This window comes from Sardina pilchardus, chromosome 2 (assembly GCF_963854185.1).
Source record: "Sardina pilchardus chromosome 2, fSarPil1.1, whole genome shotgun sequence".
NCBI classification, from domain to species: Eukaryota; Metazoa; Chordata; class Actinopteri; order Clupeiformes; family Clupeidae; genus Sardina; species Sardina pilchardus.
The window spans coordinates 43,015,064-43,030,321 of record NC_084995.1 but is presented as its reverse complement, the minus strand read 5'-3'; the positions used below and the strand labels follow the sequence as shown (position 1 = coordinate 43,030,321).

At 42.3% G+C, this 15,258-nt stretch overlaps 2 protein-coding genes across 2 annotated transcripts in view; one reads left to right on the top strand and one right to left on the bottom strand.

Moving 5' to 3' along the window:
• Nucleotides 1–3,900, bottom strand: part of cntln (centlein, centrosomal protein) — an 88,098-nt gene extending 84,198 nt beyond the window's left edge. Inside the window, exons 1-3 of the mRNA XM_062515634.1 lie at nucleotides 3,777–3,900; nucleotides 3,136–3,226; nucleotides 1,262–1,350 (exon numbers count right to left, since the gene is read on the bottom strand). Of these exons, the coding sequence (XP_062371618.1) occupies nucleotides 1,262–1,350; nucleotides 3,136–3,219 (173 nt within the window). The 5' untranslated portion in view covers nucleotides 3,220–3,226; nucleotides 3,777–3,900. The remainder of the gene's footprint in view (nucleotides 1–1,261; nucleotides 1,351–3,135; nucleotides 3,227–3,776) is intronic.
• A 5,991-nt stretch (nucleotides 3,901–9,891) lies between these two features.
• bnc2 (basonuclin zinc finger protein 2) overlaps nucleotides 9,892–15,258 on the top strand; it is a 177,091-nt gene continuing 171,724 nt past the window's right edge. Inside the window, exon 1 of the mRNA XM_062530682.1 lies at nucleotides 9,892–10,151. Within this exon, the coding sequence (XP_062386666.1) occupies nucleotides 10,149–10,151 (3 nt within the window). The 5' untranslated portion in view covers nucleotides 9,892–10,148. The remainder of the gene's footprint in view (nucleotides 10,152–15,258) is intronic.

Below are 15,258 nucleotides of genomic sequence, written 5' to 3'. Positions count from 1 at the left end.
GAGACAAAAGAACAGCCACTGGGGTCCGCTTTGTTTCAAGAGCCGCCACTCACTTGGGACCGCCTCCTCCCCGTCTCTTTCCCCTTCTTTCATTCGCTCCCGCCCTCTCTCCCTCTTCCTGCCTCCCCGAGGGCCCTCTGACATGATGCCTGGTCTCCGCTGAGTCAAACAGTACCTTGTATCCTCAGTGATGTTAACCATGTCCCGCGCAACCATCCAATCGCTAGGAAACCTGCCGAGGTCCCACAAGGCCGAGCGCTTGACAGGAGCCAGCGCAATTATCATGTCAATATCCAGCGCGGCGCGGCGGTATGCTGATACGCGCGCGTGCTCTTGGGGCGCATGTTCCCAGCTCCCCACGGGCCAGCATGCCTTGTTGACTTTGCCTATGGAGGGGAGTTTGCTCAGCTCGACAGAGAGACAGAGAGAGGGAGAGAGAGGGAGAGACAGAGGCTTTTGTACCTGGTAAGCCTATCTCCTCTGCAGAAATGGTAGCACTATGTGGCACAAACACCACCAGGAACGCTCACTTTTTTATCAAGTACGTGTATATTGTGTTCAGAATTAAAAGCAGGAAGATTTCTCTGTCAAGAGAAGCAGATTTTACAGTGGGCTCAACTTACCCCATCACACAGCGCAAATAAGACGGACGATATCTCTTTTATACTGCACTAGCCACTGCCTGACAAAACATCAGTCAGACAGCACAAAGCGAGTCAACTTTGGTAACACATGCGGCAGCAGGTAGTGCATTGCAGGGGCACTGCGGAATTTTCCTCCTTTTCAACAGGTTCCCATGCCATCAGTGCAGCTTTGGCACCCCCTTTGAGGGTCAACTTAGTCATCCTAAATCTAGCGCTTATCCCATAAAGGCAGGCACTTGGCGGAGCCTTTTTCACAGTTTAGGATGGGAAGAGGGGGGAAACTGTTTTCATTAAAGCCCCGCCATGGCTGAGCAGCTCTGTGGAGGATAAGGGGGCTTAAAGCAGCATCTGCAGCAGATTCAGCCCTAACCCCCGCCGCACACTCAAGCCGCTTCATACACAACCTTGGACTCTCATACATACTTCTCCCCAGTCTGTGGCGTGGGGGTTCAGGCTATAGGCCTGAGAATTCGTGCAAGGCACATCTCTCAAGCGCAGGACTTAAAAGAGAGAGGGGGGGGGGGGGGATTATTCACTTGTTGTATTAGAGGTGCGATGCCGAGCGCAGGTTGACATCTTCGGAGCAAGACGAGACACAGAGGAATGAAAACACTTACCGCTCCACAATTAAGCTCACAGCTTGCGTGAGGTCCGGGTTGGCCACTTGAAGGCGTTTCCACAGTGACCACACAAACTCTTTGTCAGCCTGAAACAAAAACAAAAACAAAAAAACAAAACATAAACAAACAAAAAAAATCTGCAAAATATCAATGCATTCAGTGTCACCTAGAAGCCCCTGGTTTAAATGATCAGACTAGCAAGATGTTAAATATTATAACCACATAGGGTCATCCAATGTGCCAATATATTAAATGCTTTGTGGTGCACTGAAATACAAGGGAGATATGGTTTTACATCATGTAGATATCAAAATATAATAACTCTATAAACTATTCAGATTGTGAAAAGGAGATACGGATAATCCTTAATTAAGAGCCCAGATTATTTTTCCATGGTATACTGTATTACAGAAGCAAACAACTGATGGCAGAGACAGTCATTGCAAGCCTGAGAGGCAAGCCTGACACATTTACTATTCAAATTGTCGTGCAAAAAAATGTCTTTCAAACATTTTTAAGCTACATTACATTTAATGAGAAACATCTAAAAAGTACATTTTCTGACCAAATCGACTTAATATAAAATTATCTGTTAAATTATGTCCACATCATCATAAGATAAAAGTCATCATTCCCTCTGGAATCCACTGGTCTCCAATTAGAACATGAATTTTGAACCCCATTCAAAAGTGCCTAATCAATTATTTAGTAAATGGCAGAAGCAGACCTTGATAGACCATGGGCTGAACATACAAAGTGGAGGACTCAGATGTACAGAAATAGAGACCTCACTAAAACGATGCCCGGACTGTGTTTAAAGAGGAATTAAGAACAGACCAACATCAAATAGGTGGTCTCCTCCACGCCACTTTAACTCATATATAGGTCAAGGTCTGCAAGGTCAAGTTACATCCCCTCTAAGCATTCTTACAATTTTTCCACTGTAAATATTTGAAGACATGATTAAAGCCTGTCCAATCAATCAATTATTCATCTTAAAATGGCAGATCATAAAGGACCACTGGCTGAATCCACCAAAAACATATTAGTATATAGCAACATATTAATAAAATAACTACTATCTGTTAAATCTTTCAACCATTAAATATGTTGTGGCTAATGGTCATGCTGTGCACATGAATAAATAAGCTTTCAAGAATATGGTCCAGTGTATTTTCGTGAAGATAAAACAACAGTAGCATAGATGATCAGAGAATATAGCCAGGCCACTGAAGAAATCCATTACAAAAACAACAAAACATCACAACCGTATGGACATGTGCCTGTTTTAAGACAGAAGTCTGAGTAGTTTTAGTCAATAATATTCCATACATTACATACATAATACGTATACTAGTGTTGGCAGTTTACAAAAATGTGTTTCTATGTCAAGTGAATTAAATCTGGCTATTACTTGTATGTAAATCAACACCACGGCTGCAGATGCTTCAAGGCACCACCTGGTGGGAGACTTAAGGCATGCAAGGACCTAGTTTTAGTCTCATCAATACTTTTGTTGAAAGAGATCCACCGATTTGCTCAGAAAAGTATGTGGAAAGTCACCGAAATGCTGAACAACCCAGCTTAAAATGACAAAAGAGACGGCTACAGTTTGACCAAATATCCTTTGAAGCGAGCGAGTGAAGCATAATGTAAAATTGCACCCCCACATCACACATTACATTGTTATCCTCCATAAAGATGCAATGTATTTGTTTTTATAGAAAATATGACATGCCTGACTACTTACTGCACCTTAAGACGTTAGTGCTGCGGAGGATGACAGCAAGTAGGCCTATGCTACTGTATGCGTGCACAATCAACACCACAACTGGAGCACGAACTGTCAAATGTGACAAGTTGACACGAACCTGACACTGGCTGAGCTCCTCTGTCAAACTCTTCACTTCATGCTCCAAGGCAAAGACCCGTCTGTTCCCGTCATTTTCGTCCATGTTCAGGCTGCAGGACACGGATTGTTACATTAATCAACTAAGATATAATCGCTTAGCCAGCATTTTATTATGATCCGTAGTAATTCGCCACCTCAGCTCAGATTATCACCGAGGGGTTTACGGTCCTCTATTTGGTCTCGTTAAGTGAACATACTGACGAATAAAGATATGGCAGAGTATAAAAAGAATCAGCATAATAACATCTCCGGTGTTGGAGACGTGACTAGGCTAACGTCAACAACAACACACTAACACAACAAACAATATCACACACTACTGCTAACAATACCAAGTTTAGAGTTTGATTGTTGATTTAGCATACTATATGGGAAGACATAAAACCTGCTATTCCTTTGAAAACAACGGCTATAACGCTGAAACAAACTCTGCTTCTTCAGAGAACAGCTAATGTTAACCTGTCTGCCATTACCTGTTGCTTGCTACAGCAGTTTGCTAATCCTGAGTCAGTTAGCTAGCTAGCCTAGGGACGTTGAACTTCCCTAGAGACGTCATGGGTTTGTTGCTAGCTACAAAAGTTTCACCGGAGCAAAACGTACTGTAACGTGGGGGGAAATTAGCCTCTGATTATTGTACAGCCAGATTGTTGCCGGAGCTTAGGTACTTATCAATCATAGTTTATCATTTCGTGATTACATTCAGGTAATCCAGCATCCACCCGACTCATGCACTACGTTGATGCTGCTGCTGGTTTGTTGATGATTTCAAACGAGCGCGCCGTTTTCCGATTTAGACAGAGACGGAGAGAACTTTACTGTACTTTACGACAGTCTAGAGCAGTATACGTTATGTTGCTGCAGAGGTGTTACAGCTGGACATTTAGAAGAGTGGATTTTGTTCAGTCTTTCGCCCTCTTTGATTCTCCTTGTCATTAATAAGTAACCTATATACATCATATGGTAGAAACAGCTAGTCTTTTTCCCCCTGTCTTCTTTTACATGAGATCAGACTGTGCAGGCTTTTTGTGGCATTTTTAAAAATTGTTTTAAGAATTTATTTCTGGCTAACCTGTTCAGTGTTTTTACATTGATGTTTTATTATTTATCATGATGATTTATTATTATTATTTCCTGTACCTGCGTTGGGGTAAGTGAACCTGTTAGGACTAAGCATTATCCTAATGAATGGAGTGTGCAGAAACACAGTAGGGCAAGGCACAGCACTCACAATAGCCTAGCCTGATGCTTTTATTAGTAGGAAACCACAGGTTTAAGTGTAGCCTAAAGAAATTAAAATCATGACAAAAAAATACAAATACATAATAATAATAATAATAATAATAATAATAATAATAATCAAATAATGAACAACTTTCTGAACAGAAATATTTGGTTCCATTTGATGCTTGTTAACATTTTTGTCACTTCTCAATATTATATTATACCTCAAATATCTTATCTGAATTCAACATGGAAAAATTGTCTGAGAACTTAGATTATCACCCCTTCAAACATTGGTTGGTTCGTCTCCTCTAAGCTCGCACTCCTGAAAAAAATCAATTGACTTAGCATGATTAGGCTGCTCCCTGACCCGCGTGCTGCGCTGCTCATTAGGATGCTCGTTTATAGAGCGATTTCAGAGGCAGTAGACTGGGTCATAATTCACAACATCTGCCCCTGTTAGTCTGAGTAGGCACATGGCATTTTTGAATCAGCTTTTTTCCCCTGTCTTGTTCAACAAAGCCCTTTGTTTACCAGGCATGGTTACCTGTCATCCATTTCAGAGTAGGTTTCTGAACATTTACTCATTGGTTCAGATAAGTGTTTCCATTAAAGGGCATCTCACAAAGCCCAAGAGTTATAACATTCAGACACAAATGCACGGTCACATAAACAGCTCATCCCTCTGTCTGATCACTGAGAGAAATGACTTGAATATACAGAACACATTTAAACATATGCTTTAAAGTCAGAGTCAATGCATTTAATTTCAGTGCATTTTGAATAACTATGAATAACCTATCCAACAAATGAAAGTTTGCTGGCTTTCAACCATCATCAACCCAAATCATCAGATTAAGAACATTAGTTTTCTGGCCAGACAACTCAACGACACCCCGTGTGAGTTCAAATTACCACATACATTTTTGTGTCTTCGTCTAAATTATAGCCTGACTGGTAAAGTGTTCTTGTTTCTTTTAAGTGTTTGTTAGATGTCCATTTCAAACACATCAGAGCACTATTCATGCGCATAAAAATAGACTCTCCTTGCCAACAGCTCTAATCTCCCCAAGTGATGTATTTCCTGCTTTAAAGGAATCAATTACAAGTCTCGACCTCATCCCAGATCTTTTGATTTGTTCTTTCAGATGTATTTAGCTGTGTGACAGCTTATGGTTTTATTGGAGTATTTTAGACAAGAACAGGTGTTTTGTGCACTTCACTCCTTGCAGGCATATGCTGGAATGATGAAGCTCCGTGAGGGAGTCATAAAACACTGGGGGCTATGCAATTATGAGAACTCACTCACTCCACCTTTCCCCACCTCTCTGAAAACTGATCAATTATGATAGATTATATGAAGCTGGCCGTGACAGAAGAGAGGGAGTGTTTCTCCTGTGATGTTTTAAATGACACTGATCTGACTAGTTAGGTTGTAGAATCAGAAGCTTGGTTAGTCATAAATAAACATACTGTACAAATCCAACACATGTTCAGTGTATCACATTGTTTATCCTTGTACTGTTTTAAGAAGCAGTTTATGAAGGTGTTTTTCAGTGGTGACATGATTGCATATGTCAATTTTACCTTCCCCTTCATTGCCTCAGTGAGATATGAGAGCGTATTCACTATGCCCTGAATTGACACCATGCAAATGCTTCACATGAAAAATTCAGGCAACAAGAAGCAGGGCCTCGGTGGGCTGCATGTGTAGGCAGAGAGGGGAGCTGTCATGCCGCTGAGACCTCGCCAGGCACAGCTGTCTCCGCCTGCCACCTCAGGTACAGTAGGAGGACTGTCATCTGCACAGCATTTAGCATTACCTTTGATCCCTTTGATAAAGCTGTAGGAATGACTTGAAGGTGTACAATGTGCTAAACAGAGACAAGTTTGTCGCTTTGAAGAACACCCATCGTACAAGTGCCACGCCGTGTCAAAGCAGACTCCGCTTTGGAGGAGTGTCACTCTCGCAAATGTTCTGTCCTGTGAGATTTTGTAGAATGCTGTCTTCCAGACTGGCTTGAATGATTAGTCTGTTTAATGTCTAAAGTCAAGAAGCGTCATGTGGTGTGCATGTTGGGTTAGCTCTAAATTACAGTTATGACTCAGAGGAGCTAAAGACCTCCTTTAAGATATTATCTCTTTGTGTTAATCAAGTTTATGAAATAAATGTAAATAGAGAGAGATGCCCTAAAAGGTTTTATTTTTTTATTCTATGTACAGACCAACATTTTCTACTAAATAGAAACTAAAATGAAATAAGGCCTTTGTCCCAATAAGTGGGTGCACCTCTCTCTCCTGTGACGTGTGCTCTATAAATGTGCCCTGGATGTGTCAGGGCTGGGGGCTCTTGAGTGCATTCAACATGTTGTTTTTGTACCCATGCTGCGACAGAGCACTATTGATTCCTTTTCTTCATGACTCATCGTGACCGATAGTTCAACCCAGCCAATCAGTGGCACTTCCGCCGCGCTGCCGTCAGGCGCTGTCCGCTGCCGTCCCATCCTCCGGCCCACGAGTGAACCCCGACATCACGCGGCCAGCTGCTCGCATGCAACCCGGCCCCGGCTCCCACAGGCCCCCACGGGCCCCAGTGCATGCCGGCACAAGTCGCTCCCTTCAGCTCCTGGAGTCCGTCTGCTCCAGATGCTCCGGCTCCATCTGATGACCTTCAGCTCCATCCTCAGCGTGCAGGATGGCTTCATAATGAGGGGATTGATGAGAAGGGGCTGACTTCCTCCAGGCGATAGTGTGGCGGAGGCTGAGAGGGTGAGGGGCGCGCTGGCAGGGCTGTGGGGGCCCGTAGACTCTGCCCCATGTGCCTCCCTGGAAGTGTGGGAACGGGGCATGGAAGCTGTTCCCCCTACAGGGGCTTTTTTTCTTAGGCAAGGTGGAGAAGCGGAGTTCACATCTCCCCCCAGAGGTTCTGGCTGCACAAATAAAAGAGCCCCTGGCAAGCACGCCGAAGACAAAGACAAAGAAGGCTGTGGTTTAAATAGCACTGCGTCTCACTTCAGCCGCACTGAAATTCATATGGAGATGCTTTCCCCTCCTGCCAAAAAAGGAATCGACTCTGTGCATGAGAATGATTGAGTGCCTGATGGAGTGGGTGACTACACCAATGGGGGAATGACTGAAAAAAAAAAAAAAAAACACCACTGTTATGTCGATATCATGAGTAAATGTCATATTTCCCTGTCAGTCCTCAAAGATAATGACACACAGAGACTTATAGGCATTTTTTGTTCATAGGTTAATTACTGAAGATTTGCACAACGAAAGGTCACAGGGTCACAGAACTGCTCATCTTGGACTGCGGTGTCCGAGGCACGAGAGTCGGGCAGGTAGAACTCCCCCCTGGGTCCAAAGCCATCGCCAGAGTGACCTTTTCCCTCGTATGCCCATAAACAGGAAATGTCTGTGCTCTTAAAGAGCAGGCACACAGCTGAAGACAGCTGACGGCTGTCCCGGAGGATGATCTCTCACCATGGGTTCAATAGCTCATCATCAACTGCCCTTTGAGTAACTAGAGGACGGGGCGGGTTCCAGGCACAGGCTACGATAAACCAATACTGCTCTCATCTCCCGCAGGTGGCTCTTGGATGCTGATTCGGACGAGGGGTCTAAAAATGGCGAACAGCTTTTGCTAATGTCATGTTTTCCTTGAGCAAATAAGAGGATCTGAACTGTTGAGCTCATAATTCTCCAATGTGGAGCCTTTCATCTGAAGAAACAACCCTTGCTACTTGATGAATAACTTCAATTAGTAAAATTGTTCCCACATTATGGCTTGTAATCAAAGCAGACAGTGTGTTTGGCAATATGTAAATCTATGTGGAGAGCTGACTTATTCAAACATCCTATTATTGTTAGCAGACTTTTTATGTGCACTAAGACCAACATGTTTTGCAAAATGTTCAATAATTTGAAAGGCTTTTTGAGTTTTAAAAATGGAATACTGAAAAACTCATCAAGGTTTAATATTTAATGTTACACTATCTAAGTAATGAAACGCTGCCTTCATCATGCAATCCATGTTTCAATTGAAAACAATCCTCTAATAGTCTATATTTTCTCGGCTTGTTAGCTCATGGATGTATGTACAGTAATATCCCATTTAATTAGTGATTTAAGCTCTCTAACAACCAAGCATATGGTATTTTTTCTCCTATGGCCTTGGACACGCTATGAATATGCATATCCTGGGACTGACTTGTGAGTTACCCAGAATGAATTCCACTCGAGTTTAATCCCTGATCTATTATTTACCTCTTGACCAAACATATGAGTGGGGCTTGTAGATGCTCAACTTGATCAAAATGACTGCCTAGGGATTCGGTGCTTCTCTTGGTCCAAAAGCGGAGCCAGTCATTGCCTTCCCCCTTTTCCTCTGGAGATGCCTCAGTCAAACGTCGTGCTATGGAGTAAAGAAAAAAAAAAACAAGTGCACAATGAAACATTCATGAGAACTCACTTCAGATGGTCTAAGGGACACAACTTCTGGAAGCATGAGGCAAATCAGTGTCTTCAAACATCCCCACTGCTTGGTGGAATAAGAACTTGGTGCACAGTTTTAAATTTCACATGTTTGTGTTGTCGTGCACACCCAAATGTGTGTGTAGCCACTGTGCATGTAACCTATGTAACTGTGTCTGTAAAAGAGTCAGCCACCTCTGTGTGAAATGAAATATGTGAATGTAGGCCTTATCCAGTGTGTAACCATGAGTGGAAAAAATATGGCACCTACAGCAGTCACATCTACTGCTGAACTTTGAAAATATATTTTTTTTTTAAAGAGAAAATACTGAAATACTTTCTTGAATGACTTGGTATGTGATTCTTTACTTTTAATTACATCTTGTTTTATATTTTAGCCTAAATGCACATGTGATAATATATGAAAAAAAATGTGGACAATCGTTGCGCGTAATACATTGTTATAATTCAGTTTTACTTGTATCTTTTATAAATGTAACAACGACCACATATTTTTTAATTTTGGTATTTACATTTGAAAACTTATGAAATATTGCTGTCTTACTGGTTGCAGCACGATTTTGTCGCGTTGGCTCATTGTCACACACAGATGTGACTCTTTACCCTGACACTACACCGTGACGGCTTAAGTCCAGACTCGTAGTCACTCAGGTTACACACAGAAGGCGTATAACAGCTTCAAGAGTACTGACAGATCCAGAATGCCCCGAACTAACAGGAGCCATCAAATTCTCGAGTCTTATCGGCCGCAGCGCGCGTTTCAGCGCATTGAGCTGAGTTAGCAGAAGACATACCGGGGAGTGGGAGAAGATCTTCTTCCCCGGACAGGCAAAGATTTACCCGGTGCCTCTGAAGTGGAGAGCCAAATAACAACCCACCCCTTTCTGTCAGCGATTTCCCTCTTCATTTTCTGGTACTGGGTTTGGAAAAAGGGGACAGTGTCGTACATTCATTTCCCGATGCTGTTTCAGGGGACGTCTTGATGTGTTATACAGTATCAGCCCATGCGAATTCTGAAGATGAAAGCGTGAGCTGAAACGTGAATACGTTTTCGTTTTTTTGTCATAGCCTACGACTTGTGTGGTAGCCACGACTCCGTATAGTTTTTGCGGGGACACCTTTGACTTTTCAATTACTTCGGCCATCGGAACGCTTGGAGGAAGAAAGTCCCCCACTTGAGGGCGAGATCAGACTTCGGTGGACGGCAAGTTCGGGAACGTCAGGATAAGGGTCTGCCACATACAACATGCAGAAATGGTAAATATGATCAGCCCTCCTGTTTGTTCATTGTAACAAATATATTCCTTATACACGATGACAAACTTTAGGTGAACTCTCCTGTGCATTTGGCCTATTGGTAAATGCGCGTGAGGTATTACTTTGACGATTAATACCTACAGTTTTTAGCCCATGATAATTTGAACACTGATACTTACATGTTAGCCAAGTGTTTGGTGAAACTTCTTGAGCGAAGTTCTTACGGTAGCCAGTCCTTGTCATACAGTAGCCTTTAAACATATATTTTATAGCCTATTTCTCAATTAATCCTTTTAACATATTTTATGAATACCAAACATAACGAAATATGTATTTAAGCGGCACCGTTTATAAAAGGAACATAGTAGAAAAATACCCTACACCGAATGCGCTATAACAACAATTTAAAGTTGTGACAAAGAAAATGTTTCAAGTTCAGGTAGGCTACTGTCATGTCATCAACTTAAGCAGCCTACCTGTTCTTCAAGTAGCCTAGTCTACAAAGCTGAAGGCTCAGGGATGATTCTGATGAATTATGTCTTGAGAATCACTGGGCATATCTACCGACGCACGCATGATTTCAAATATGGTACATTGTACAAATGTGTCTAGCTTTCTCAGAGTATAACCAAGAGTGTAACGCGTGACCATGTTTTAACAACCAGCCTACCAATAGCTGTGGCCTTAAGAGCATGCGAAATGAAAGTCGATAAAATGTAGGCTATGTAAACAGGCCTACAGTATTTCGAGAGAAGTTCTGTCCTTTGTTTCTTACGTTATGAATTATAATGGTGTAGTGTCATTACTATTAACCTGTGAAGATTGTGTATATTGTAGGCCTACAAAAAAGAAATACATGTTCTTGCAGAACACTCATGAAACCCACACAGGTACAATCAATCATAATATTTTTTTGTTCTTTTAGATATACATTTTTTAATTAAACAAAAATCAACTGAACTTTAGTCAACCTCTGTGCTGGATAGTTGAGAGGTAGTTTAAGTTTAAGCAGAGCAATTAAGATAATTTTGTGAAGCAAAGTCAAATGCATTGTCAAAACAGGGGACGCTTGTGTAAGCAGCATTACTTTTTTCCCCCAGGTAATACTTTCAAAACGTAGCTCTGTATTTCTCCCCTCAGAAAATTCTAAGGCTTTGGTTAAAACATATTATTTTCCAATTAGTTTAAGTGGCTCCTTCTTCAGCAACTCAACTGCCACCACCACCACCAGCACCTGAGGAAGTGAGAGAAAGTGGGCAGTGTGTCGCTAGACTTCTCCTGCACTCTTATGTATCTGACTGGCTCCTCGCGCATCCTTTGACTTCTCTACTTTGAGTCCTAAGCATTTGCTACTTTACATAAAATTCTGTCCCGATCATGTCGGCTGTCAGTGATGGCTCCTGGTTGTTCTGCAGTCTAGAATGTCAATTTACATTCCAGGAGTGTCATTTGATGACTTTTATCTGTATGGCTCACCATGGCAGCCCAGCCCCTCTTCATTTCTTCTACTAGATGGCTCAAGTCAAGCACACACGACCCCTCTATTCCCCCTCTCTCTTCAAAATCAGTGAAGGTTAAAACTAAAGATGGCAAGAAGAGAAAGAGAAAAAGAGAGAGAGAGAGAAATTAGAGAGCATGTGAGAGAGAGGGGAGAGAAAATGAAGCAGAGCTGTGGTGTTTAGGTCCATTCTCCGGCTAAACTTGTCAGCAGTGCTTGTGTGATCCTCCAGGGAGCTGGGCAGAATTGGAGGGTAGATGACGGTTAGACGGTTCAATAAGCTCACGGACAGGTAGCCGCGGTGACGTCCCCCCAGAGAGGCCCTCTTAATGAAGAGCAGGTCCACTTAGCTCTCTGTTCTCTGACCTCTGAGCTGGCCCTGCAGACACACACACACACACACACACACACACACACACACACACACACACACACACACACACACACACACACACACACACACACACACACACACACACACACACACACACACATCCACCCACACACCCACACACACACACACACACACACACACACACACACACACACACATCCACCCACACACCCACACACTCAGGCATGAACACACTCTTTCACCATTTATTTGATCCTTCTAATCAAAACTAGGTTTTTGTGGTCTCTAAGTCAATCTTGATGCTGGTTGTAAAGTTAGCGCCGCCACTAAGCAGTTTCGAGGTTTTTTTTCTCCTACTAATTCAATGTTTTTTCTTCAATTTCAATTTAGAAGTCTTCTTTTGTGAAGTGGTAGAATGTGATTAAATATAAAAATGATTGCTGATTTTATTGAATAGCACATTGTATTAATTCACTGAAATATTTCAATTTCCCCAGTAATAATTAGACAATGCATAATGCAGTCATGGTAACTAGCACTGAATATAATAACATGGCAGTAATCTAATAATTGATATAATTAATCTTCATCATGACGTACAGCACCATTTACAGTACAGTATGTCAACAAAAAAAACAACTTGCCCGTCGGTATAAAATAGCTATTGATAATTGACCACTTTGAGTTATCCAGTTGCAGTTTTTTGTCGTTGTGTGCGGAGAAGTCTGAAGCTGTACACAGTGAGAGCCAGGCTCTCAGCAGGCTCCTCCAACAATAAAGGCTAAGCAGCCGAGTGGAGAGGAGGGAAACAAACAAACACATGGCCCTTCACTCTTTTCACCTCCGCATGAGGCTCTCAGTGATGGAAAATAAACAGGCTTCAGCCCGACCTAACAGGTACCACAACAGTGACAGGAAATCATTTCTCAGAGGCAGTGTCCCATGTTTTCATATGTGTGTGTGTGTGTGTGTGTGTGTGTGTGTGTGTGTGTGTGCGCGATTTGCTTTTCTTTTCTTTCATGCACGCAAGGACACTTACACACACACACACACACACACACACACATACACACTCAGAGAGAGAGAGAGAGTTTGTCAACAAAGGAAAGAGGAGTGAGGTCTTCTTGATGAGTGCAGTCCAGACAGGTAGCTGATGCTCACTCAGCCGCAACAGCACAGCACAGCCCAGCACAGCACAGCACAGCGTTCCACCAGAGGGGCGTTGCCTGAGAGATATCATTTTACTCTGCTGAGAGATAGCAGGCTCCTCTCATCAAGCCAAGTGTTAGTGATAGTGTGTCTTGGCAGTGACAGTGAAAAGGTAATATTTTGAGAACTTTGCCTTGCTTTTCTCCTACTTGCCTCATTTGTGCCTTGAGAGGGAAAGATTTGAGACGGACAGTAAAATGGAAGTTGGAGACAATAAGACCAAACAAAGAGACTGTGAAATCTAAAAAAAATATTGAATTGTGGACAGTCCTTTTACTAAGAGCCAGAGTAGATAAAACAATAGATATATTTAGCTGACATTGATTATAATATTGTCTGTGGTGGAGAGTAAGAAATCTCCTCTACACATACACACACACACACACACACTCAGAGAGAGAGAGAGAGAGAGAGAGATTGAGAGAGAGATCCAGTTTGACAAAGGAATGGATATTTTTGTTTACCCTTTGACAAAGGGTGGTATTTCCTTTTTTATAACAATTACTTTCATAAATCCACACGGTTGGGTTATCAGATTTGATCAAACAATAGTCAAACAGTGGCATGGACTTCACAGGAACAAATGCTATATATATATATATATATATATCATTATAAGTTTACAGTATTGCTTTATTTTTTTGTATACTGTGGTAATTAGAAATGGCTTACTATAAGTGACTAGAACATCATTTGGCTTTCCTAAAATTGATTATACCCATGCAAATGTCCCCCCTTGTGTTTTTAATTGAGGAGCTCAAGGTAGGAAAACAAGTTGAAAAATGTCTCGCAGGAGATGTGGTAATGCATGAGGCATTGGTAGCCTGCGCGCCATCAAGTGATTTTGCAGTGAAATAATTACGGCCAGCACTGTAAAATAAACACTCTGGTGTGTTACCTGGTGGCACCGAGGTGATGGGTGCGGGAAATTGGAGTTCAGCAGTAATCCATCCTTTCCTGAAGAGGTCTGAGACAAATTCACCTCGACAGTGGAGACAGAGAAAGAGATTAGAGAGACAGAAAGAAAGCGAAAGAGAGAGGGAGAGAGAGTTCATTGCAGAGAGTTTGCACTGCTCCGAACAGGAGTCTCACAGTAACTAAAGTACCCAGTAGGGAGGTGTAGGGTTATGGAGTATAATTTATATTTTATAGCTTCAGTGGAGACACTCCAGAATGAGTTGTTGGACATTGTGCCATACAGAATGTGCTGGAAATTTTGGAAAGCGATGGGATTTCCAGGCTAGTCCCCCTCCTGGCTCTCCTCTTGTTACTCCTATCTTTTTTCCCCTCCTGAAGCTACTAAACCTGATCCACCACACTGCTTTGAATGATGCAAACTCCTCAGTGTGGCTCTAGTGATTACGCAGCCGAGGCCTGTGTGGTGGCAGGCCCAGAACAGACTCCCCCAGGGCATGTGGAATGGTACGATCCGAAGAGAATAATTTGCCCTAAAGGTGTCTCTTCTGACGGTACTTGAGGTTGAGTTGTGGAAGAAATTGGATATGACAAGATAAGTGGCGGGTCATAAGAAATTCCTCAGAACCAAAACGCGCTGTGTTGACTTCCGAATGACTGCTGTTGAATCTCTGGCTAGTTTTCTGTGTGAGTGGCTGCCTCTGCCCTACATGTACATCTCTGGCTAAAAACATTCCACTCGGAGATTTCCACTGGTTCCAGTCATGCAGGACTATTCCAGCGAAAACAAAACACACTGAGTCTTATTCAGCGGTGACATTTTCATTAATGCCATTCAAGTGCATTATTTTACTTATAAAAATTGTGTATTTAATTTAATCAATGTTTTAAGCATTGATTAAATGACTGATACCTATGGCTTTATAATACAGTCGATATAATGTAAGTGCAGCCTGTGATTCCTAAGGAGGGATATCTGTGAGATTTCATTATGGGAGGAATGAGAACATAACGTGTTTGCAGTGTCCTGTGTCTTGTCAGATCTGGCAGCGTTCTCTTTGCCAGTTCTTCTGTATGGAGATTCTGCTGTTCTCAGGAGCGGGAGGTTGTAGATCTGTATGTTAAAATGG